Raw genomic sequence first — 26,254 nt, 5'->3', positions numbered from 1 at the left:
AAAAAGAAATTCAAAAACTCTTATTGCATTAGATGTAACAGGCTCAATGAGTAATCTCATAACTTAAACTAAAAATACTATCTAAACAACCTTTGAATAAGCAAGGGATATCTTAAAATAAAAAGGTTATGATCCTTAATGTTTTTAAATAATGATATGCTGCTTTAGAAGTTATAATAGTAAATTTGAGGAGATATTAGAAGCTTCAAGTTGGGAAAATAACCCTGATAAATTAAGATCTTACTTATAAAAAATTACAGCTTCTGGTGGTACGTATCCTGGAGAGTCTGTAGAAGTAGGTTTGTGGTGGGCTAACAAATAAAGTGATGAAAATCCAATAGGTTAAGTTATTGTTTTAGGTGATTAGCCTGCACATCTGTAGAATGAAGCTTAGTCACATAGAGAAAAACATGGATAACTTTATTGGGATTCTACTCCTTTAAAAGGTTTAACTTATTATGTTCCAGAATGTGATAAACTTTAAAGTAAAAATGTTCCAGTCAATACATTTTATCTAAATTAATCTGCAAAATAAACTTATGAAGAGATTGCAAGTCTAACAAAAGGTATAAGTCAGTTTCTTGATATAAATTCAGCTTAAAGTTCCAAAGAGTTAACAAATGCTTTTGTTGAATAAATTTTAAAAGATATTGGAAAAGAAGATGGTCGCAGTAATGAATTAATTTAAGCTTACAAAGAAAAATACTCTTGAGTTTGTTTCTTTATTCAAAATATTATTTTAAATTGATATATTTTATTTGAGTAATCTACTATATTTTTATATGTTTGATTTTTATTTTTAAATTTTAAAAAGTTGACTTAAATATTTTTTATAGTTATTATATTTTAAAATAAAAAATTTTATAATCCTTAATTGACTTACTTACATTCAATCAAAAATCTATTTAATTCCAAAAATTTTACACAAAAAAATTGAAAATTATTTTTTTAATTATAAATTGGGTGTTAGTTTTGGGAGAGAGGATTACAGGTAGGACATATTTTTTATTCTTTTAATAACTTCTTACACTATTAATTTCATTTAACATTCTATATGAAATTATTTATTTGCAGATTTTATTTTAAAACATGCAATACTTTATGAAGAAAAATATTATTTTGAAGTTAATCAAAAAATTAAGAATATGAAAAATCAAAAAATAATAAAATTAAAATAATTTTTTCAAATGAATACATAATCTGAATAATAACTTTAGAGTTTTAACCATTTAAATACTTATTGATATATCATTTAACTCAGAGTAATTAAATAACTGTGATATAAATAGCTCTAACCTTTAAGTAATTTTTTTAGTTCTGCTCAGAAATCTTAAATTATAATTTCCTAAATATTTATTTGTTCTTAAAATAACCACAAAAAAAGGGATTAGAAATGCTAGCCTCATAGTAAGTTTTAATTAAATTTAAGTCATAAATTTAGTTACTCTTGCTTTGTGTGCATATTTATCTAAAAAAACTCTATTACCCCTCTTAAAAACTATAAAAATATAACAAGCAAACAAGTTTGTATTGTATCACATTTACGAAAATAAAAATATTTGTTTATTAAAAAAGTATAAATTTTTTTAACAGTAACTTTAGTTAATTCTAGTTTTAAATTTGTTGAATATAGTTTTTAAATGTAAAGTATGATTTAATTAAAATGAAGATAAAATAAATTTAGCGAAAATACGGAAACCTAAATAAAATATAAAATAAATTATTATAAATAAATTTTATTAATTTGATATAGCTAAAAAACCTCAATTAATGACAATTTTAGCTACACCTAAGAGCACTAATACAGAACCTGCTATTTCAGTAATTGAAGGAACTTCATTGAAAAAGATAACTTAAATAATATATGATTTAACTACAGATAAATAACCTAGCATTGTTAAGGGACCATGATTATGATTCAAAAATGTAGAAGTGATAAATGTATATTAAGATCCAAAGGAAAACAGACCAACGAGAAAAATTAACGCCATTACATCCCAGAAGCTTAAATTAAATATCGTAGAAGGTCTGAATAAAATTGTAAAAGCGCCTACCAAAAAGAAAGCAATAGATACAAAGAAGTTCATAGCAAATGTGTTAGCTTTTTTCAATTACTTAACTATTAATATACCATATGCCCAACCTACATAAATAACAAGGAAAACACAAATGTAAAGAAGTCTTTCTGCTCCTTCAGCGTAATGGAATTCCTTTTTTGCTTCTTATGAAGGATCTTCTACTTAAGTTTATTTGCCAAAACCTAATAGGCTTTCTACAAGTTTGGGGTTTACAACACAAAATACACCGCAAATTGCAATCATAATACCAATAACATCCTTGGTTTGCATTTAGCCATTAAAGAAAAAGACTGACATGATAAATACAAATATAGGTCCTGTATTTGAAATAACCATATTTATAGAAAGTGGTAACTTGCCTAAAGCAAAAAAGAAGTAGAGCTAAGAAATAGCAGTCAAAAATGCTCTATAAACTAATAATTTGATATCTGAGTTGGGGAAGTCAGTTAACTCTTGTCTCTTTACATGTGCCATTTAAGAAATAAAGATTATCGATAATATACCTCTTGACATAACAGCCAAGGAGAAATCAATGTGGGGGTTACATTTAATGAATAATGTAGGAACCAAATATAAAGTGTTTGATAGAATCATCATTCCATAACCTACATTCGCAGAAGTGTATTTATCTTCTAATTTACCACAAATATCTCCACAGTATTTCATCAATCTACTAAATCCCTACATATACAAGTTGCAAATATAGCAGATAAAGTTAATAATGCAACCATATCCTAAATCTCTGTAATTGGTAGGATATTATCTGTACTCTTCTACCACCATTGTTGAGATACGTAGTTTATCAGCTTTAGGTAAATAAGTAGCTTTACGAGCGAAAATATGCTTCTTTTTCTTTTCTTTTTTCACCTTTTATCCTTGAAAGTAGCCATCAGTTTGCCTTTTTCTTAAAATTTCTTATTTACGAATTTCTTCAGCTTTCAAAACATTTTTTTTTTCAGGTGAAGAGTTTTCTACATCATCATCCCCTAAATCACCCATCGACTTTTCTTTAAAAAAAGTAGGTTTAACGTATGCAGTAAATGTTGACTTATGCATGGGACGCTTTTCCTCCTCTGTGAGAGGGGTAAAAAAGTCTGTTTTATCTTCCATTTTCTAACTATTTCCTAAAAATTTAAACTATGTTGAAAAAATTGTCTGAAAATCTAATTTGATAATTAATTTAATTTTGGAATCAAAAAAGATATTTAATTAATTTAATTGTCTGCGAAATAATTTAATGCAAGCGAAAGTTAAGCTCGTTTAGTCAATATTTAAATAATAATTGCTCAATTATATATTTTTTATTTATATCCACCTTTCAAATTTTTAAGTCTATTTTTCTTTAAATTTGTTTAAAAGTCAAATCAGGCTGCTCTTTTATTTTCACAATAAAGGCCTAATAATATATTAAAGTAACAAAGATACTTAATCTGTTGAAATAATTAAATGATCTGCCTACCAAAAGATAATTATTTTTGTTAAATATAAAAAATACCTTAAATTATTCTAAATATTAAAAAATTTTAATGTAAATTTTACAAACTTACTCCAAAAAGTATAAGCTTAAATATAATTTTATAAAAATTAGGAGCAATTAATAATTTATTCAGTAATAATTGAGTAATTTTCATTTCATTAGATTTGTGACACATTATATTAATAACACATCACCTCACCTAAAATAAATTTTGAAATCGATCCACTTTTTATTTAAATCAATAGCAAATATACATGTATATCTCTTACTTGTGTAAATGTAATTAAGAAAATCTTTACTGTCCCAAAGCTTTTCTAAACTAAATTTATTATCTAATTTTTTACTCTTAAATTATTTAGTGTTTTTTTATTTCCAATTGTAAAAATATTTTGGAGAACTATTTAAATTTGTTTGTTCTAATAAAAATATAAATTGTATAATTCGTATTATAAAATATCAATAAATCTTAAACTATTTTTAGAAATCTATTAAAATCAAAACAATTTTCTGATATTGAATGTTGTAGTAAATTAATTTTTATTTATTTATCAAAAATTTTAATTCAAAAATACCTAGAAAATGTTGAAAATTAATAATATTAAAAATAAAAAATGCTATTTTTTTAATATGAGAAAATACAACTCAAAATAAACAATATTAATAGATTTTAACTTATTTTTAAGATATTTATAAAAGATATTATTCAATCAAATAGTATTTTAATAGCGATAAAGTGATTAATTTTATTGTATAAAACAACTTTTTTATTTATGTTGGATGTTTAAACTTTAAAATTTCAAATTACAAAATACAAACCAAAGAAAATGAATAAAATAATTGGCTGCTTTTAATTGAATTAATATTCATCAAGAAAATTTAACAAATCCAAAAAAAATAAATAATAATTGAGTTTGATAAATTAATTGTATTTTAATTTTTTTTATATCTTTTTAAATTAAAGTTTCATCACATTTTTACATGCAAATTTTTATTGCTAAATGCAAAATATTTATATGATTGCTATTATACAAAATGAATTAATTCTTAGAAATATAAAGATGATAAAGATAAAGCATTTAATTATTATTTGAAATATTTATTAGTGAAAATAAATAATCAAAGAAGAGAACAATTAATTAATACTCTATCTATCTATTTATCAAATAAATAAACAAATAAACAAAAGACAAAGAATTAAATAAAGCAAAAAACTTTCTTAGTTTTTATATAAGATTTCGAAACGGATTAACAAACAAACATATAAATAAGAAATATGAGTTCTTAATTAAAGGCTTAATTAGATAAAATAAAAGATAAGGAAGGCAATACTTTAACCAACCATCTTAGCAATCTTTTGACAAAGCTTCTCTTAGATGACCCTCATAATGCTTATTATATCTTCGAAGATGAATCTCTTAACGTCAAGCAAAATAAATATGATTTCAAAAAGCATAATGAATTTTAAGATAATGCTGAAAGACTTAGAGAAAAGTACGAAGCTGTTAGCGAATCATTTAAAGCCAACAAAAAATTGCTTGATGTAAATATATTTTCTTTGAGTCACAAGTTTTATGTTGTCAAAAAGATCATTAAATTATTCATTTTTTGGTTTACACAATGAATGATTTCATTTTTGTAACTATTTGTCATGAATTCACACTTTTAATTTTTGCATAAAATAGCCTCTTATGGAAGGAGAAGAAGATAACTTAGCACCAGTAGGAGCTATTGGATATGTACCAAACTTTATGGAAGAAGCAAAATGGTAAATTAATTAAAAATAAAAATATAAAAAAAGAAAATTTAAGAAGAGACTTTTTAAATTAGAAAATCAAAATAGTTTCACAATTTAAAATAATCAAAGAATAATGCTTAAATTTTTCAAAGCGAAAATAGCTGTCTCATGATATAATTAACGTATAATTTAAAATAAATTTAAGGTTTGAATGGGCAGGTGTAGGTTTTGGAGAAGAAGAATCATATAGAATATTTAGAGCACTGACAGTAATTAATATATTTGATTATAAATATTTTACATAAAAAAGCAAGCAATAGTTTAATTCACAAAGCTAATAAAAAATATATAAATAAATAAATAAATAAATAATATTTTCGTTAGAAAAAATCACTTTAAACAAATGAATCGTTTGATTGAAAAATAAAAATTATTTTGAAAGTTAAAGAAAGGACAGATTTAATATATTAATTATTAGCAAAAGCAAAAATATTTTGAAATTAGTTAAATTAGAATATCTACTTATTAATTGTTTAACAAATAGCATTAAGCTTTTAAAATTTATCTTATCAATTTATTTTATATTTTTATTAGGTTTTAAGCAATGCCAAGAAAGAAAAAGGTTTGAAAAATGTTAGATTGTGGGGTAAAATTCACTGCACTAATAAAGATTATTATATTGCTGAAGGATAAGCTGACTTCGAAGATTATGGTGAGCTTCCTCCTGAAGTTGAACCTTTGGGTGGAGATGAACCAAGTGTAAATCAATTAAACTACTATGTGACTACAGATTGTAATTTTTTAGGAGAAAATATCAAATAATTAAAATTCAATTAAAAAATAAAAAACAGTGGTTCAAGGTAACTGGGTTGAACTTCCTCCTATTACACCTCAATAAATAATACTTTCAAGGAGAATTAAATACGTTTTTACAGGTGATTTGAATAGAAAAGTCATTACTAATCCTCATTTCGAAAGTAATGTTAAGCCTGCAAATAATCTTCAATATAGTGTTGGAACTGAAAAGGAATTGCTTAAGTGCATGATTGTTAGAATTAGCCACTGCTGTTCAGTCTAGCCCAGAGGATTAAAGCTCGTTGACCCAGAAGATGGTAATTAAAAATTTACTTAAATAAATTTTGTATTAAATTTCATTTTTAAAAGCAACTGGCCGTACTTTAATTGACCCTGATGAGAATTTTACTTTCCCCGAATTCTAAGCTCTCTCTACCTTAAATGGTTGGGTTCACTCAAAATAGAATATTTTAAATGTAATTAATTAATTAATCATTTAATAACATGAAGATAATTTTTTATTCAATAAAATAGGAAGGTAAATTAAAACACACTATTCCAGAAGCTTAAGAGGGTGAGGAATAAGAAGATGTTGAAAAAAGAACAATTGCTAAAGATCCTTTTGAACCTCTCATGAAGCCTCTTAATACAGATTCTGGTAATTTATCAACTAAATTACTAATTAAATTTTAGATAATAAACGATTATTTGTAATTTTATATTAGCTCCTGAAGGTTATAAATCTGCATGGATTTTGAGAACTCATGGTGATCAAACAGATTATGGAGTTGCTTAAAAACCTCCTGCTGATTAGCCCAACAAAGTGATTTAATAAAATTATGGCTATATTTCTATTAAAAATCTCTACTGGCCTGGTCATGTCACTATTTACCATGTAAATTAAATATGATTAAAAACAAAATTTTTAACAAGTTTTCTAATTTAAACTTAACAGAACAAAAAGTGGTAGAACTTGTATATAGGTTAAGGATTCAAATAATCATAAGAATTTTACTATCCCAAAGAACCTGAATTTATTTAAGAAGAATAACTTGAATTACCTTGCTAAGTTGAAGTAAATTAAAATCTACAAAAACATATTTCAAATCCTTATGTAAAAATAGCCCGTCCCTCCAGAAGAAAAGTAACAAGAACCAGAAGAAGGATAAGAAAACCAATAGCAATAATAAGAAGAAGAGGAAGAAAATTGAAATAATTAAAAAAAAAATTTATTATAAATTATTGGCTAAACTTTAAATTTAACAATATCAACCAATATTAATTGTTCGAATTATGTTTATAAATATCTATCTATCAATCGATATATGTATGTATGGTTTCTATCATTATTTTGCTTTGCTTATAAATAACTTCCTGCCTTTTATATTAATTATTTCACTCTCCTTTTTTTATTTAAATATGATAAATTTATCAAAAGTTGTAAAATTTAATATGTATATTTTAAAGAAAAAAGTATAGTGTGTTTTTATTATTTATGTTAAGAATTACTTACTTTTAGTATCAAATAAATAGATAATTTACCTTTATTTTTCAATATTTTTTAAAAAAATTATAAATGATAAAAAAGGCTGTCGACACTGGGACTTCCCAAGCGGTCCCCCACCTTAGTACTAACCCAGCCTTAAGGCGCTTAACTTCGGAGTTCGAATGGGATCCGGTGTTTTCACCTTAGTATGGCCGACAGCAAAATTAATACATTTAATGCCCTTAAATAAATATATCAAATTATTTTCAAAAACATAAAAAAAAATGTAATAAATAAAAAAATCATTTTATATTTATTTGATGCTTTTTTAAATAATTAGCTTTGAAAGTAAATTTTTAGAATAAAAAATAAAAAGGGCTGTCGACACTGGGACTTCCCAAGCGGTCCCCCACCTTAGTACTAACCCAGCCTTAAGGCGCTTAACTTCGGAGTTCGAATGGGATCCGGTGTTTTCACCTTAGTATGGCCGACAGCAAAATTAATGATTTCGTTTGCACTTTTATATTTCTTACTGCCTTTATGATTTAATACTTTTTTATTTTATACAACTATTTTTAAAAAATAAATTTAAAAAATAATATAAAAAATAAAAAGGCTGTCGACACTGGGACTTCCCAAGCGGTCCCCCACCTTAGTACTAACCCAGCCTTAAGGCGCTTAACTTCGGAGTTCGAATGGGATCCGGTGTTTTCACCTTAGTATGGCCGACAGCAAAATATATACAGATTGATTTGTATGTATAGATCGATTTTTAACAATAAAATTTAGATTTCAACAAAAAAATAAAAAATATGGAAGAAAAATAAATATTTTATCATTTTTCTTTCATTTTTATTTCACTATTCAGTTTTTATTTATATTAATAATTAGATAATATAAATATAATTTCATTTATTAATTAATTAAAAAAAAGGTTGTCGACACTGGGACTTCCCAAGCGGTCCCCCACCTTAGTACTAACCCAGCCTTAAGGCGCTTAACTTCGGAGTTCGAATGGGATCCGGTGTTTTCACCTTAGTATGGCCGACAACAAAACTCAATGTTTCGAATAGCTATAAATATATAAATATAAAAACAAGGCCATTTACCATCATTTTGATAAACATTTATTATTAAATTTGAATTTAAAGGCTTTATGAAAAGAGTACTTTGTAAAAAATAAAAAATGCAATAAATAAACATGTTTTTGCTATTTAAATCTATAAAAAATATTTTTTATTTATTCAAAAGGAATTAGATTCAGTGATATTATTTTTAAACAAAAAGGTAAACGGTTATTGTTATTCTTTAAAAATAATAATCGGCGCTATTATGAATAATTTAATTTATATATTGTTAAGTATGATTTAAGTTTATTAGAAAATATAAATAATGTTTAATGAAAATACTTATAAAATGCAAATATTTATAACACAAATTCCTTATTATTGAGTTTTATCTACATAATTTTCATATTTTAAGAAGATAAAATTTATTAAACTTTGTGTGAGATATGAAAATGAAATTATCTTAAAGAAAAGAATCTGATCTATAAATTTTAAATTAATAAGTTTTATTTTTTATTTTTAAAAAAATTATTAATTTATTTTAAAATTAATATCACATTAAATAATTTAAATTAAAAACCTATTGCTTTAATTTTATGGAAAAATTATATTTTTATTTGACTATTCAAACTTTCTTTGAATATTAAATTGAGTTGTACACTTTGAATTAAAGTTAAAAATATATTAGGATAAAAGGGATTCGATGATAATTCTGAAAGATTAATTTGAGCAGGAGTTGATTGTTTGTATAGAGATAATGGATGGAAAAGTATAATCTAAATTAGGGAAATAATAGTTTGTTTAAAGTGGATTTATTATAAATACTGTTTATGAAATTTAATAATAATTAAAGAAAAAATTGCAGCCAATCAAATATATTTGAAAAATAAAAAATAAAATTAATGGATTGGAAGAAAATATCCTATCCAAATAAAACTTTTACTTATAAATAATTTCTATTTGTCATTAAGTTAATTTCAATCATTCGTTTATAAAGATGAATTGACTGACGACATAAAATAAGTATATCAAGAAATTTGTAATAAAATAAACAATATGCATAGATGTTTGCCAAGAAAAATTGATTGTTAATTAACTAATTGATATTTATTATCCATAAAAAACAGACCTATATATTCAAAACAAACAAACAAATAAATAAACAAAAATAAAAAAAGCAAAGTAAGTAAGTCCTTTATATAGATAAAACAAAAATTATAAAAATAATTATTACAATAACAAGAAAGCAACAAAGATTTATTAAACATATCTAAAAAAACTTAAAAAAGGAGTATTATTAATTCATAATAGCTTAAAAGATTTCAAATGTCAGACTCAGGATCTCCCGCTAAAAATGGTAGCACTATGTACCACTCAGCCACTTACCAGGAATATATCGAAAGAATTAAATAATACAGGTACCCTGTTTGTTCCAAAGGTTAAGTCCATGATTATTTGAACATGGTTTGTATTGATGAGCGTTGCGATGACACTCAATAATTGGAAAGTCTTTGTTCTATGTGCATTGATAATAACTTCCACAGAAGAGCCTATCATGCTCATAAGAACTTAAAGAAGTTTTTGAGAGATTTAGTTTAACTTAGTGAAGCAGCAGATAAGAGTATTAATGATCTTTCGGAAGATGAGGTAAAATTTTACTTTAATTAACATTTTCAAAGTTCAGTTTTGGCAAAACTTCTTATTTTAAAAAGCAAGTCTATGGCTATTTCTTTTTTTTCATAAGAAATTTACCTAATGCAAGGTTTTAAGCGAGAGTATTAATTAGTTTAAACAATATTAGAGGTGCGAAAAATACTCAATTTAATAAAGATAAAGCAATAACTTTTATTAATTAGATTTATTCAGTGTATATAATTAAAAGTTATTGCAAGTATTTATTTTGGCAATTTATAACCTTAAATTGATTGAAGTATTTATTATTAATATAAAAAAATAGGTAGAAAAAAGATTTAAATGGCTTGCCAACGAATTTAAGGCTAAGGGTAACTAATGTTTTGACGTAGCAAAGAATATTTTAAATTCCTTAGAATAATATCGTTCTAGCCGTTTAGTTTAAGCACCAGAAAGAGTAGGTGTTAGAAGAATAGTAGATGATATTCTCAACAAAGAAAATGAGCGCAATCTTTAGAGCTCTTTAAAGAATTTATAAAATTTTGTGTTTATTGAGTAGGGAATGCTCAAGCTAAACTCAAAGGCTTCAACATAATATCGTCAAGAAATAGAGCGTAATGCTGATACTTATATGCTTGCAGTTGAAGATGCCCTTGATAAACTCAATAAAATTCATTTAGATGTCTTAACTTAGCCTGGCATCAGAAAGGAGGCTGAATTTGCTAAAACAAAAATAGATAATTAATATGAAACTATGCGTTCAATTGCCGAAAAATCTCGTGCCATGGAAGAAAAGGCTCAAGTTGAAGATAAGGAGTTGACTCGTGAAATGTGGAATAGCGAATTGAAAAAAATAGCTTTGAAGATAGAAACCATAAAGAGGGTTGCTATTGAAGAAGCGAATAGAAAAGGAAACCACGGAACAGCAAACTACTGGAGAGACTGGGAAGAGCTTGCTTCGAATGCCAAATGTGGTTGGGGAATAGATGGTAAACATTCAACATATCCTCAAACTACTCCTATGTATTGTTACAAATGTTTCTAAATCTACTAAGATGCACTTAGGAGCATAGAGCCTTTGAAAAAAGAATACGTTTAGATAGAAGAAAGAATATAAGCTCTTGGATTCTATAATTGATTAATAATTTAATTTTATTTAAAATGCTTTTAATATAATATAATTACTAAAATAAATTATTAAATTAAGGCATTAGTTATAAAATGTATAAAAAAAAAAAGTAAGCACAAATTTATTAGAATTAATAAGAATAATTAAAGCTCTTAAAAATTCTAACTTATATTAATAATTTGCAATTGTTTTATGTTAAAATAGATATTTACTAAGTTTGTTTTCAGTTATATTAATATTCTTGTTTACATAACTCATAATTCATTTTGTTTATCTTAATTTATAATTAATATTTATTAAAATCAATATTAACAATCATATTAGAGCCTAAAAATAGCTTAAAATATCAATATCCTTAAATAAACTAAAGAGACAAAATCATTATATCTCATAAGGTTAGTAATTTTAGCTTTAAAGTTAATGATATTAATATTACTTTAAAGTACATGTTAAAAATTAATAAGACAGATTTTATTATTTAAATTATTTTTGTATTTATTTTAGAAACATTTAAGTTCTTTGAAAGTAAATATTATGGGCATATATATACTCAAGATTATTTGATTTATTTGTCTATAGAAAGATATAAAGCAAAAAAACTAAATTTTATAATGATTATATTGAAATAATTAAAGATAACCTTAATAATGAAATATCCTGTATGTATGTAATATTTCTATTATTTAAATATAATTTTTTTTCTTCATTCAGAATTTAAAAGGAAATTAAAGATTCTTTTTTATTTGACATTTGGTTATTTTTATGACTTTTAATTAAGGCATAAATTTTTTTTTTTTGGATTAAAAAGCACACCATAATAGAAAAAAAAAAATTTAAGAAAAAAATGCCTTAATTAAAATATGCCTTAATGAACGAGCATTTACAGTATTTATTTTTAAAAATTTTATAATTTAAATTTAACAAAAAATAATGATTTTACCATTTTAAATGAATTTAAAAAATAAATTTATTTCTGTAATAATTAAATAACTATTCTTATTTATTTAAACTTTAAACTCTTTTTTTAATTAGATATGTTTTTTTACTTTTTTAATTTATCTCAAAAAATTATTATTTTGTCTGTCTTTAATATTAATTTTTTAATTATTTCTTTTGTTTTTAACAAAAATAAATTTTCACTTCATAAGTTCTAAATTTTCTAAATGGGATTTAAAAAAATACTTAATAATAAGAATTATATAGAAAATAGCTTACATTGATTTATACTTTTAGTTGAGGTTTATATAAAAAAAATAATGAGAAGTTTTATTTATTTAATTTTATTATCCAGCCAGTTAAAATAAATTTATTTAAAATATAAAATATTAAAATACAATAATTTAATTATAGTAGTACATTGATTAATTATTCAACAGATTTAATTATTTTTCATAAGTATTTTAAATTTGCATATATACAAAATTCTCACTTAGCAACGTAACTTGAGAGGGTTTTTGAAATATAATCTTTAGCAAATTCAGGTGTTACATTAAACTTAGCAGGGAAACCTTTCCATTTAGTTGTGGCCTATTGATAGAGTTTATCCACTGTTTGATTTGCTCTGGCTTTAACAAATCTGTGGAAACCAAGAGGTAACTTACCTTACCAACCACCAAGATGTCTATTGAATTTTTCAGATGTCTTCAAGAAGAATGGACATAATGGACTCATACAAGCATTCTTGCATAACAAAGAAGCTTCATCGAATTGGAGTGTATCAAAAACAACTTCCTTTTCCTCACAGTATTTGATGAGCTATTCTTTATTGATGGGTTGAACATTCCAATGCTATTCTATGAATACTTTAACATAATGCTCTTCTACCTTATTGAATAGTTCGTTAAAACCTTTGATCTTCTTGATAGATGCCTCATCAACAGAAGCTATAACTTGCTATTTGATACTTTCGAGATCCTTCTCGACAGGATTAGAGAAAGCTTCATTCAATGGATATTTGTGAACATGGCTGGCTAAGTATATGTAGTCTACATAGAGAGCCTTTCTTTCAGCTGATTCTTCACCATCCTTTGGCTCTTCCATCATCTTTCCAGAACTTGAAGATTTTTCTACTTCCATCTATGTAACCTCTATTTTACTCTTTTGATAGTCATCTAAAAGGGCCTCAATCAAACGAAGAGGTACTTTAGAAATTTCGTCATCATATATCAATTTCTTGGAGATGTGTAACTTCTAAGAAGCGGCCTTCTTAGCAAAGTCGGTAAAGCAAGTGCTAAATCCCTTTCTGAAATCAGAAAGAGAGAAGAAGGAGTTAACTTACTTTTTCAATTACTCTTCAACAGCATCCATACCAATAGATTCGAAGTCAGGCTTTATAATACTGTAGAGACCATGCTTGGCTACAGCGGATGAGAAGAAAAGAACCTTAACCTTATTCATAATATCTTCTAATTGATCACTGTCCATTCTCTTGCTTCTTTAGGCGAAGAAGATGTACAAGAATAGTTCATCAATATTATCCTTATAATCCAAAACAACCTTATTAGGATCAGCACTTAGTTCATCTTGAACATTTTGGAATTTCTTATCCTCATCATAATAAACTTCAAGAGATTCAAAGATTAAATCAGTAACAACTGATCTAATAGAAAGATTTTGAGGTTGATAGGCAACAATTAAGGCAGAAGAAAGGGCATTCAAGTAAGCATTTTCTTCCAAAAGATCGAAATTGCATGTGAGCAAGTAGGTATTTATGAACTTCATCAAGCGAGTTCTCAAGAGAGGACGTAAGAAAGCAGCTTGTTCTCTTCTAAACAAGGGTAAGATTCCATTTAATTCTACTTTATCTCCATTAATGTCTGTGGGAATATTCCAAAACTAGTTAGTTAAGGCAGAAACATCTAACTAGTTATTGATGTAGATACTCTTGAAATCAACAAGACGAGGGTTGCTTTCAAATCCTTCATTTCTCTTTACCTTACAAGCCAATCCAAATAGAGGTAAAGTTTCACAAAGATCATATTGATTTTTGCAGTAGTTTAGGCCTTGAATAAAATCATCAACATTAGCCAACATCTTAGCAATTGAAATTGCTCCTTCTTCATAAGGCTTCAATGATTTTTCTTTCAATTTTTCCAACAAACTTAATTGCTCTGCAGCATGCTTCTTTTAAGTTTGAAGAGTAGCAATAAATTCTTCCTTTATTTTGTTAAATTCTGATTAGGTGATATTCTTTAATGCCAAAGCCTTCTACTAGTGCTTACCAGTAATTGTACCTATGTTCATACGCTTGGCAGCTTCAAATTCGGAAGATTGCTTGGCTGAGACACCCTTAGCCAAATTGTCAACTTCAGTGAAGAACCATCCAATCTTTGATCCGTAACGCCAAATGAAGTTATACTTAGCTCTCAAACCGAAGTTTGGAGTAGCATTAATTAAATCTTCAGTTACTTGTCTAATATCTTCTAAGCCATAAGTCTTATTTAGTTGGTCAATAACAATTTGCATTTCCCTAACTGCAATTACAGCACTTGATTTAGCAGATGCAGGGTCATTTAAGGACAAAATTTATAATTTTTGAATCCAACCTCTAAATATTTCAACAGCATCTTCTACACTTAATTCCGTTTTTTCAACCTTGATAGTTTCAGAATCGTCTAAAGTGAGTTCATCTCCCTTGACAATGACCCAACTACCTTCATAGGCTGAAGCAACGACAGTTTCATCCCAAGGATAGATCATGACAGGAGGGTCTAAATTAATAGCACCAGCAGAGTAGAAGTAATTTTTCATTCCTTCAAATTTGTTGAAAAAGGCCTTTTCAGATACGTATTCAATCAAATATAAAGCTGGAATATTTTCATCACCCTAATGATAGAGTTAACGTAATCTCATACTCAAGAAAGTAGGGAATCCACTTTCAATACCAAGACAGATGAAGTTAATCTTTCTGTTCTCATGATTGCCCTTTAGCTTCTTCATTCTCTCTTCTAAAGTGTTGAGGTTATTGTCTTGACCATCAGAAATGAAGATTGCAGTAACACTCTCATTAACAGGGATTGAGTCTAAGACAGTTTCAAACATCTTGAAAGCTTCAGGAATAGCAGTCATACCACCACCATGATCATGAATTCTAGTACTCAAAACATTTGATTAGCAGTGACGAGCAGTACCATCAAATGTAATTGTGTGTAAGTTTTCCTTAGGAATTGATTCTGAATTCCAAAATTCAGCAATCCATTTCCACCAAGAACTCATAGAGCCTGAAGCATCTATAATACCAACAATATGTAGATTACTACCTCCCTTTTCAGTAGTAGTAGTGGCTTTAACTCTTTTGAGAGGGATCTTGTAATAAATTCTTTTCTCTTCCATTTTAAATTAGCTATATTTTTGTGAATTATAATTTTTTGAATAAATTTTTTATATTTTGACGTTTATTAGTCCTTTTACTTCTATTTAAAGATTTTTTTATTAGTTTCTGATATCCACTATAATTTAATAATAAATTAAAAAAAAGATATTATTAGACGTATGTATAGACAGATTTATCAGTTATTGCAGTACTCATCATTCTGTAGACGCTTTACTCTAAAGTAGTTTTTCCTAGACTCTATACAATATTAAATCATTTCTATATGCTCAAAGATAGCATCCAAAAATGCTTAAAACAATATGTTATTTAGTAGCTTAAATATATAACTCAACAATATAATAGAAAAAGGTAGGATTAATATTTATGCTACCAAATATCTAGAAAAATTAACAATACAAATATTATTAATTCATTTATAATTAGTTAAAATATAGACAAATTTATAAAATTTGAATTCATAAATATGTTTTCATTCACATATTTTTAAATGGGTAAAAAGCTTTATTCATAACTTTAACACAAACTGCTACAATTGTGAATAACTAAGAGAATATTTTGAAAAATATTCAATCTCAAGAAATATATGTATAAACTTAATTTGTCTATTTATTAATTTATAAAATCGTCTACATTTTTTTAGTTTTTAATTAACATAATTTATAATCAAAAGAAATTATTTTTATAAAGTTTAATTAGATTATATGACAGAATTTTCAATTGAATTAAAAAACAAAATTATTATAATTAAATTTTTTTATAAATTGGTAATTTATTGAGAATTTTATTCATAAAAAATTTAAATACGTCTAAGATACTTTATGAAAACTAGCAAATTAAAAATTTTTAATAGATTAATTTATAAAAAATTTACAATTTAACTTTTTTATGCAAAAATATTGCCAATAATTAAAGTTTTTAGTTGTCAGTTATAATTATATCAAAAATATTATTTTATTTATTTGCCTAATTTTATTTACTTTAATAAATTAACTATTGTTATTTTTATCAAAGATTTTTAGGAAATTTAATTTTAATTTGAATAAATATTAAAAACTTTGAACATAAAATAATTAAAAATATTGATTATTTTCTTTTTATGTTTTAGCTAATTAGACTTTTTTGATACAATTTACCACATATTTATTAATAAAATTTTATACAATAAATATATAATTTTGTTGGTAAATTACAAATAAATTAAATTTATAGTGAAAACTATTTTCAAAGACTAACTGTTATTCTAATTAATAAAGAGAGGATGAGTTATTTACTGTATTTTTAATTGACTTTGATAATTCAAAAAAAAGTTAAATTTTATAAAATATGTGATAATTAAAATTAGTTAAAGAAGAAGATCTAATAAAAATTATATATACAAATGTGAATAAAAATGATGAATGCAAATATTTTTAATTAAAGTTTTTAGTGGTTGATATAATTTTGATAGAAATAATATAGTATTAATTAAAAATTAAGAAATACAATAACTCTCATTATTAAATGATATTAAAATATTCTTTTTTCCTTTTTTTTAGCTTAATATAGTATATTTTAGCAACAGATTGCCCTGATGGTTAATACTATAGTACAGAATAAACCTCTTGTTAGCCTTGCAATCCTTCTTTGAAATGCAAAACTTGCAATAACGCAAATTAATGTTTGACTTGTGATATTTCAAAAGGATATCTCTCAGATGTAGCTTGTTGTGATTATAATTATTATTTTGATGCAAGTTCAAAGCAATGCAGTTCTTGCTTGTAAAATTGTCAATAGTGCACTGATAATACTTCTTGTAAAAAGTGCTTAGATGGTTACTATTTGAACGGTTCCTCTTGTACTGCTTGCCCAGCATCTCAAAATTGTAAAATTTGTTCTGATTAAAATAATTGTTCTAAATGCTAAGATGGATTTTATCTTAATGGTAGTACTTGTGTTTTGTGTACAAATAATTGTAAAACTTGTAGTGCTTCTGATTAATGTATTACATGTATAGATAGTTTTTATTTAAATGGAACTAGTTGTGTAAATGACTGTGGATAAGGAAGATATAAAGATAGCGAATAATTTAAATGCTAAGATTGTGCAAAAGATTTGAATTGTAAAACTTGTATTGACAACAAATCTTGTTTAGATTGCATTGATAATTATAAAAAGAATGGTAGTATTTGCGTGAGTGATTGTGGTGTAGGAAAATACTCTGATTTAAAAAACGTATGCCAAGTCTGTGTATCAGCCTTAAATTGTAAAACGTGTACTGATGATAAAAGTTGTTCTAGTTGTTTAGATGGTTACTATTTAGATAGCGATAGTAAAAAGTGCTTGGCTTGTGGCTCTAATCTTAACTGTAAAACATGTAATGATTAATTAACATGTAAAACATGTGCTGATAATTTTTATTTAAGTGGATAATTATGTGTAAGTAGCTGCGGAGATGGGAAATATGCAGATATTAATAAAATTTGTTAAGATTGTGGATAAGGGTTGAACTGCAAAACTTGTAAAACTTCAACAGGCTGTGAAAGCTGCTTTGATGGTTCTTTCAAAAATTTAGATAATAATAAATGCGATACTTGTGATTCTAAACTTAATTGCAAAACATGTAGCAGCTCAACAGCATGTGATATTTGCTTAAATGGTTATTTTAAAGATGGTAATTCTTGTGTTGATACATGTCCAGCTGGAAAATATCCTGATAATAGTAAGATATGCCAACAATGCAGTATTTCTTTTAACTGTAAAACCTGCATAGATAATTAAAGCTGCTCTAGTTGCTAAGATGGATATTATTTGGATAGTATAAGTAAAAAATGCTTAAATTGCAACTCTAAGTGCAAAACATGTAGTGATTAATCCATATGTAAAACTTGTAATGATGGTTTTTATCTTAGTGGATAGCAATGTGTAAGTGACTGTGGAGAAGGAAAATATGCAGATTCTAAAAAAATTTGCTAAAATTGCGGATTAGGCTTGAACTGTAAAACTTGTTTAACTTCTACCACTTGTGAAAGCTGTTTGGATGGTTTTTTCAAAAATACAAATAATAGCAATAAATGTGATCCTTGCGATTCTAAACTTAACTGCAAAACATGCATCAGCTCTACTGCTTGCGATATTTGCCAGGATGGTTTTTATAAAGATGGAGATTCTTGTGTTAATTAGTGCCCAAGTGGAAAATATCTTGATAATAAAATATGTAAACCCTGTAATAGCTCTCTCAACTGTAAAGCTTGCAGTGATAACTAAAGCTGCTAATCTTGTCTGAATGGTTTTTTTCAAGATGGCAAAGTTTGTGTTAATCCCTGTGGTTAAGGAAAATATTCAGATAAAAATAATATTTGCCAAACATGTAACTAAAATTTGAATTGTTAATCTTGCAAAGATAGCTCTAGTTGTGATTCATGTAAAACAAATTACACTTTGTAATAAAATAAATGTGTTTTATCTAGTTGTCCTGATGGATAATACCTTGATAATACAACTCAAACGTGTCTAATCTGTAGAAGAGATCTTAATTGCCAAACTTGTTAAAATAACTCAGAATGCTTAACTTGCTTGAATTCATTCTATAAAGATGGCAAACAGTGCCTGGCTTAATGTCCAGATGGAAAGTATGGAGATTAATAAAAATTTTAATGTGAGAAATGTAATTAGTCCTTATTCTGTTAGAATTGCTAAAATAACACTGAATGCACTTCTTGCATAGAGGGTTATGAATTAGTTTAAAAATAATGTTTATAAAAATGCTAGATTAATCAATATAGAGATAACTTAGATTGCAAAAATTGTAATAATAACCTAAGCTGTGCAACTTGTTCAGACGGAATTACTTGCCTATCATGTATAGAAGGCTATAAATATATTTTAGAAAAAAAATAATGTGTTAAATAATGTGGTGATATAAATTACTTACTCGATTTTGAGAACTAAAATTAATGTATAAAACCTTCAGATTGCATTAACAGAAAGATTTCATCTGAAGGAATTTGCGTAAAGACTTGTGAGTAGGTATTGGAGATATCAGATAATTCTGATAAATGTACGCCAAACTGCCCTGACTCAAAAGTGAAGAAAATGACCACAACTACTGATGGCAACAATTTAACCTCTATAAAAATTGAGTGTATTGATAAGACCATTTCACAAAATCTTAAGGAAAAAGCTTAAAGTTTAAATTAACTTATTTAAAGCAATTTGTTGAGTAAGATTGAAGATAATAATTTAAAGAAAAAATATTAAAACTAAATTGAAGATATTTAGAATGGTCTTGAAAGCAGTATGCAATCAATAAATGTATCTGAAAACTAGCCTGGTGAAATAAGTAGTTATGTTTAAAATACAATTGATGTATTCAACACTATTCTTGAAACTTCTCATAAACTTTCTTAAAAGATTTCTCTTCAATCAGATTAAGGAATCAGGCTTCTTTCAAGAAATACTTAATTTATTTCACAAAATATTCAATAAGGTTTAAAAATTAAAAACATTTTTTACATGCCAGACTTTGATTAAAACAAATAAATAATCTTAACTGAATAGCAAGCATCTTCATCGTAAGTAAATTATTAAACTGTTTCAATTGGCTACTTAAGTTAAAATATCTTTTGCTAAAGTCAATGCACTTAGTCTTTTCCTTACTTGAGTGTCATCTTGAGCATACCAAAAGTAAGAGTTTTAGATACAACAAACTAATAATAGTAATAATTACTTAATTCTATTTATTAGCTATCAAACTCTCAAAATTACAAAGACTATGCCTGCGTTTCTTATTCAAATGGAGCTTAAATACCAGCAGTGGGATAAGTCTATAATTAAATATCTAACACAATTACTTGCTCATTTTTAAATAATGTTTCTTTAATTTACGACCCAACATGTATTTATCACCCTGCAAATTAATGTTAAGATCAATCAACTACTTAAGTAGCTGTCATAATAGCTATGACTGTCATAGTTACAGTAGTTGTTTGCTGTGGATACATTATCAGTGAATTCCAAAAATATAAACCTGACAGGTTTATTAGAAAATAACTCATTTATATCTTATAATCTCAGTAAGAAGTTAGCATAGACATGTAATCTATGCCTAGAGAAGATATTTGAAAAATTATATAATTATTTTTTACTTATTTATGTTCTTTCTGCATTTACTAAAAATTTTCGAAAAAATTATGTCTGAAATTATCTTCAATTTATTTTTAAAAAATAAATTAAACTAATTCAATGATTTTAAGATATAAATTAAATTAAAAATTTTGTATTTATAAAGGTAATTATTTAATCATTTTAAATAATTAAATATTAATTATTTATTATAAATTTAAAGGTATATTTATACAGCTTTTATCTTAAATTTTTCAAAGAAGGTAAAAAAAAAAAATTGTAAATACTCATATATTTTCATATATACACAAATTTATTATTATTCATGTATGTAGCCTTGAAAAAGATAGTACCTTAGGGTACTATATATATTAATACATTTTATAATTTACTAAAAAATTATTTATTTATTAAAACTAAGTTTGATATGAAATATTTATTTAGTTTATTTTTAGCTTTTTATAAATACAATCTATTGAAATTATATTATTTCATTAATTTAAAATTAAAATATATAATTTGTTTTATGTTTTAAGTTTTAATTCAAACATTTATATAGAAGATTGATCAATTTTAAATTTATAATTAATAAACACATATTGAAATATAGAGCAAATTTGGTTAGCTTGGTTAAAGAAAAAAGAAAGTTTTTTCTTCAAGTTTAACTTTCATTTCATAATTCTTTTGCTTAGAAGTCTAATATGGATCTTTAATTTAATTGAGAGAATTTCATATCGAAATTATTTGGGAGAATATGGAGACTTGGGCTGTTTACATCTTCACATACAGTTTCTTCTTTGTTCAGGATACTGTACTTATTTACAAATCCGTTAAAATTGAAAGAGTTAGATTTATTGAATTTATCTTCTAGATTTAAAGAACTATTCTTTTTGTATTCAATTAATTTACTACCCAAAATTACAGGTTCCTTTAAAGGGATGTTCATAGGACTACTTGCAATAATTTAAGAAGAATTTCCATTGGAAGCCTTCAAATAATTCATACTTTCAACACAATTTTAGCTTTAGTTCTAGTTTGTTTCACTTTTGTAAAAATATTTATTTATTTATTTAGTTTACATAAAAATTAATTAATCAAATTACCACTTTTGTTTGGAAATTTTTTCAATTTAAATATTTTAATGGTATGTTGGACTTTGACAATCTGACTCAGAATAGGCATTATTTCTTTAAGAATTAGAAATAACCATTGCATTTTAATCAGTGCCATCTTATATTGCTGAAATCATATTATTTTTAAGGGCTACTGGTGAAAATTTAGAAAATTTTCTATTGTCTGTTGGGAACTCAAGGTTTTTATTGCTTGTCTTACCATAAATTGATCCTTTTGGTTTAGATGCTCTATCTTACTTTTTAACTTTAGATTTTTTTGTTTTTGCTTCTAATAGTTAGTTATATCGACTAATAACACTAGAAAAATTGAACCTGGGATTATATTTAACAAATTACTTCATTCTATCAAATTAAGAATCAAGTTCTATATTCTCTAAATTTAAATTGTTGTTTTGATTGCTAATTTCCAGTTATTACTGAAGCTATTAGTAGTTTTATTAACTTAAAACAAGTTATTATAATTATTTCAAAACTTATTCTAATTCCTTTGATTCATTATTCATTGTAGTCTTCTGTTGAAGTATTTTTGTCACTATCTTTTCTGCCGATATTTTTTTGTTCTGTTAAAACTGCTATCTAATCAATTACACATATTTAAAAAAATTAAACTAAATTACAAAAAAGTAATAAAATATACTTAATTGATTAAGTTGGGCTTCCCAATTCATCTAAAAGAATTTGCTTTGAGAGTCTCCTCTCGGCACTTCTATTGGCACTATCAAACATTTTTTATGCATTCATTATTTTTTTAGTCATTTACTTTAGTGTGTTTCTCTTAAATGACCCAGGAGACATCTAGTTAATCTAATGAGCTTGCTTTAGTAATTCCTAAAATGCTACTTCATCTAGAGCAGTGTTAGAATTAAGATTTTGTTATGATGAATGTTATTAAAGCACTGTGTTTTAATATTATCTATGATTGGAATAGGAAGAACCATTATCATTATAATTGGTTGTTTATTATTCTGTTTTAACAGTGTTACTCCTGTAGAGTGAAGGAAGAGTAAATTAAGTATCGGTATTCCTTTTTGAGGAAGTTCTATTTGTAATAATAGCTTAAAATCCATTATTACTGCTTATTTGAGGGGATTAATTATAATTTTTGGACTATTTTTATTTGTCTTCTTTATTTTAGTTTTGCTTATCACTTTTTTACCTCAACAAATTTAAGATTTCATTACCATTTTCACCTTATTCATCTTCTTCTATAATATCAAATTAATTTATCGATTAAGAAAAATTTGCATCCAAGGCCTGTCTACTTTTCAATGTTCTAGGCTAATTAACGTAGGCATTTTAATTAGTATTTATAGCACTTTCTTTCCCATTTAAAGTTTTGTTTTCAACATAGTGGTACTTGTTATCTTTTTCATCATCTGTGAATTAAAGAATATTTTCATTATAATCACTTTAAAAGTATCCTTCAGAGAAAGAATCATCATCTGAGTTATTTATATAACTCTAATAGTTATCCAGAAATCTAAATAAATATTTAAAAAAATGAAATTTTAGTTTACAATATTGTATCCTAAAGTTTAATCTTATTTTTCTAATTAATTAATTTAAGTAAATTCATTAAAAGAAATTGTAAATAGCTTTAATTATTTAGTATCTTTTTTTAAAAAATATTAATTTTCACCAGTAGCAAAATGAAAATTATAAAAATATTTGTAAGGCTGAAAAACTTAATGTTGAAATTTATTCATTTTCTAAATAATTTATTTGTTACTAAATAAATTTTTCTATAATGTGCTATTCAAAAGTTTATTAGAAAAAAAATAGATGAATTGAAAAAGAATCCAAGTGTTTAATTTTATTAGCTATTGTTGCCACTTTAATTTATTTTTTAAAAAGAGCAAGAAGCAATATTTTTTGAACAGTAAAATAAATTTGGTAGAAAAAAAAAATTTAATTAATTTAAAAGTTAAAATGTGTAAACCAAACTGAAATATTAAGATAGAGAACTAATAAAACTAATTACATTTCTGCTTAGGATAACACTTCTTTAAAAATCACACGAGAGTTTTTGAAGTAATATTTTGGATTTATCTTCCTTCTTTCTTAATGTTAACGCTGAGAATGAGATATATTTAATTGATCATTAAATAGCTTATAAATTTTTGCTTTATTTGGTATATAATGTAGGTACTAGCATTCATTTACTAGATGTTATTGAGAATTACAACTAAAACATCCTAGCCCTATTTTAGAATAGTCATTCAAATAGCTTATTGAATCTCTGATACTACAAAATGTTTCGTAATCTTCGCTATTTGACTGTATTAACTGCAAGAAATCTTGTCTTCTTATTTTTAGAACAGTTGTAAATTCCTTAGATCTGATGTTATTTACTCTTGAGAGACCTGTAAAGAATGTATGAGCTCCGAAACTCTCACCCTTTTTAAGAGTGAATAAGCTTCTTTGCTTTTTATCTTTTACCTATAGTAAAACTTCTACTGAGCCATTCTCAATAAAATATATCGACGCATCATCCTATATTCCCTCCTGACAAATAAATGTCTCAGGAGTGTATTTCATTTCCTAAATTAGAGGTATTATCTACTCCATAGTGCTTTTTGAAAAATTACGTTTAAAAATAGGCGAGTCTTTAAATACTATTTTATTTGCCTCATACATTAATTTCGATCTTAGAGATTCACTCAGCTGGTTTACGATATGTTGTTCCTACTCTTAATTCATTTCAGAAGTTTCTCTCCAATAGTATTCCAAATATTCTCTTATTTCATATTATAATTTTTAGTCTATATTTTTTTTGCTCATAAATCTTTATATGTAACCGATTTTCTTCTTAATTTCATTTTAGACTTGGAAGAAATTAGAAAAAATCTATCCAACTTCGTTTAAAGTGTAACCAAACACACAGCAAGCAATCAATATTGTTAAGACACATAAAACCATTTCATTTTAATTTTTTGGTGAAATGTCTCCATATCCAACTGTACTCATTGTTACTGTTTAGTAGTAATATCCTGTTATATACTAGGAATACCATTAGTCATAGTTGATTTCTAGAGAGTTCATCCAAGTTTTAACACTACTTCCTTCTTGCTTTGCTACATATACCCATAGACAGGCAAACAAGTGGTTAATCAAAATAATGGTAAAGAGTAATTTAATCAGTTGTAATATGTAAGTAACTCTTTTGCTTAAGTTAAATCTTTCCTCAATTTTTCTAAATATTTAGCTAAGTGAGAGAATTTTGAAGAAAAAAAACATCAAAAAAATTTTATAAGCTGGGTGTTAAATCCAATTTGGTTTATTTTAGGCTAATTTTTAATCACTCAAACTCTAGTTAATAAAGGGATCGAAATAGAAGGAAATTATAAAGGGAATAACTGAAATTATGTCTGTAACAGAATTATTTTTTAAATAGAAATACACAATAGATACCCTACTTTTAACTACTTAACCTTTTTCAAAGTACCCCGTGTTCATGTTGACTAAAATATCAAGCATTAATATGATCGGTATGATTACAATCAATCCTCCAGGTATTATAAAGGAGTAGTTGTAATCAAAAACGATACTTATTGGAAGGAAAAACATGCTTATAATAACAACTATTCCATACAAAATATCCCATATCACTTTTAAAAAGCTTGAAGGCTGGATAATTGGAATAGAATTAAATATATGTTCACTTAATAGTAGTATTTATTTACAAATGTTTTTTAAGCTCCTACTTAAGCCTACTCTAACATATTTTTATTTTTCACGCCTTATTGGCTATTTCAGCTAGTTAAAGAGCTACGAATCATCAGAAAGTAAATTTAATTTATTCATTATGTTAGAATTCTAAGAGATATTTTATGTTTGAGTTAATTGCTTTATTGTCTATTATTTTTTTTCCAGCTTCACTCTTTTATCATAAAGCGCTATTTACTAAACATGAATCTATTCATCATTATAAGTTTTATCGCCTAGCAGATTAAATTTATTCTAGTCTAAATTTTTTAGCATCCTTGACGGAAGACTCTTCACCAGATTTTATGCCCTAATCCTGTCTTTCATCTCTTTTAACTTTTGCCTTAGCTCTACTAATTTTATTTTTTCACTAGAACTCCATTAGTCTTGCTGATTTTCACTTTCCTAATCAAAGACAGTTGGAGATTCTACTTTATTTTTGTAGCGAGCACTGTACGTGCCTTAATAAATAGAGCTCTATTTATGATAATCAAACTTTATGATATTTGAATTTGAAAGATGCTTATCATAATCCTCAATCATAGGTGACTGAATCATTTTATCAAATGCCAACTTTGTTGGAT

General features: G+C 25.6%; 8 protein-coding genes across 8 annotated transcripts in view; 5 read left to right on the top strand and 3 right to left on the bottom strand. All coding sequences in view use genetic code 6, as the record gives it.

Moving 5' to 3' along the window:
- The window catches only part of TTHERM_00427610 (helicase carboxy-terminal domain protein), a gene marked incomplete at both ends in the record, with an annotated part of 7,656 nt that extends 6,944 nt beyond the window's left edge, over nt 1-712 (top strand). The window contains one exon of the mRNA XM_001013840.3: nt 1-712. This exon is cut by the window's left edge and continues 6,944 nt beyond it. Within this exon, the coding sequence (XP_001013840.3) occupies nt 1-712 (712 nt within the window).
- A 1,051-nt stretch (nt 713-1,763) lies between these two features.
- Nucleotides 1,764-3,188, bottom strand: TTHERM_00427600 (integral membrane protein DUF6 containing protein; the record flags this gene model as incomplete). Its single annotated transcript, XM_001013839.1, has 1 exon — nt 1,764-3,188. One exon carries the CDS (start codon nt 3,186-3,188, stop codon nt 1,764-1,766), a length of 1,425 nt encoding a protein of 474 aa, XP_001013839.1.
- Nucleotides 3,189-4,828: 1,640 nt separating this feature from the next.
- Nucleotides 4,829-7,296, top strand: TTHERM_00427590 (radial spokehead protein; the record flags this gene model as incomplete). The annotated part of the gene is made up of 10 exons (XM_001013838.2): nt 4,829-5,095; nt 5,238-5,320; nt 5,496-5,559; nt 5,885-6,083; nt 6,142-6,402; nt 6,455-6,561; nt 6,620-6,743; nt 6,811-6,980; nt 7,041-7,160; nt 7,210-7,296. The coding sequence occupies 10 exons, from the start codon at nt 4,829-4,831 to the stop codon at nt 7,294-7,296; spliced, it is 1,482 nt and encodes a 493-aa protein (XP_001013838.2).
- Nucleotides 7,297-7,661: 365 nt separating this feature from the next.
- TTHERM_00427580 (transmembrane protein, putative) lies at nt 7,662-8,714 on the top strand (the record flags this gene model as incomplete). Its single annotated transcript, XM_001013837.3, has 3 exons — nt 7,662-7,857; nt 7,948-8,325; nt 8,506-8,714. The coding sequence occupies 3 exons, from the start codon at nt 7,662-7,664 to the stop codon at nt 8,712-8,714; spliced, it is 783 nt and encodes a 260-aa protein (XP_001013837.3).
- A 1,250-nt stretch (nt 8,715-9,964) lies between these two features.
- TTHERM_00427570 (hypothetical protein) lies at nt 9,965-11,408 on the top strand (the record flags this gene model as incomplete). Its single annotated transcript, XM_001013836.3, has 2 exons — nt 9,965-10,285; nt 10,596-11,408. 2 exons carry the CDS (start codon nt 9,965-9,967, stop codon nt 11,406-11,408), a joined length of 1,134 nt encoding a protein of 377 aa, XP_001013836.1.
- A 1,416-nt stretch (nt 11,409-12,824) lies between these two features.
- Nucleotides 12,825-15,731, bottom strand: TTHERM_00427560 (zinc-binding dehydrogenase family protein, putative; the record flags this gene model as incomplete). The annotated part of the gene is made up of 1 exon (XM_001013835.3): nt 12,825-15,731. One exon carries the CDS (start codon nt 15,729-15,731, stop codon nt 12,825-12,827), a length of 2,907 nt encoding a protein of 968 aa, XP_001013835.1.
- Nucleotides 15,732-17,208: 1,477 nt separating this feature from the next.
- TTHERM_00427550 (zinc finger lsd1 subclass family protein) lies at nt 17,209-20,832 on the top strand (the record flags this gene model as incomplete). Its single annotated transcript, XM_001013834.2, has 1 exon — nt 17,209-20,832. The coding sequence occupies exon 1, from the start codon at nt 17,233-17,235 to the stop codon at nt 20,830-20,832; it is 3,600 nt and encodes a 1,199-aa protein (XP_001013834.2). The 5' UTR covers nt 17,209-17,232.
- A 673-nt stretch (nt 20,833-21,505) lies between these two features.
- Nucleotides 21,506-26,228, bottom strand: TTHERM_00427540 (cation channel family protein; the record flags this gene model as incomplete). The annotated part of the gene is made up of 4 exons (XM_001013833.2): nt 21,506-21,875; nt 21,936-22,541; nt 22,603-23,445; nt 23,947-26,228. The coding sequence occupies 4 exons, from the start codon at nt 26,226-26,228 to the stop codon at nt 21,506-21,508; spliced, it is 4,101 nt and encodes a 1,366-aa protein (XP_001013833.2).
- Between the last annotated feature and the right edge of the window lie 26 nt (nt 26,229-26,254).

Source organism: Tetrahymena thermophila, assembly GCF_000189635.1.
Source record: "Tetrahymena thermophila SB210 genomic scaffold scf_8254671, whole genome shotgun sequence".
Lineage (NCBI taxonomy): Eukaryota > Ciliophora > Oligohymenophorea > Hymenostomatida > Tetrahymenidae > Tetrahymena > Tetrahymena thermophila.
The sequence above is the reverse complement of the archived record's forward strand: the minus strand, read 5'-3'. Positions and strand labels throughout refer to the sequence as shown.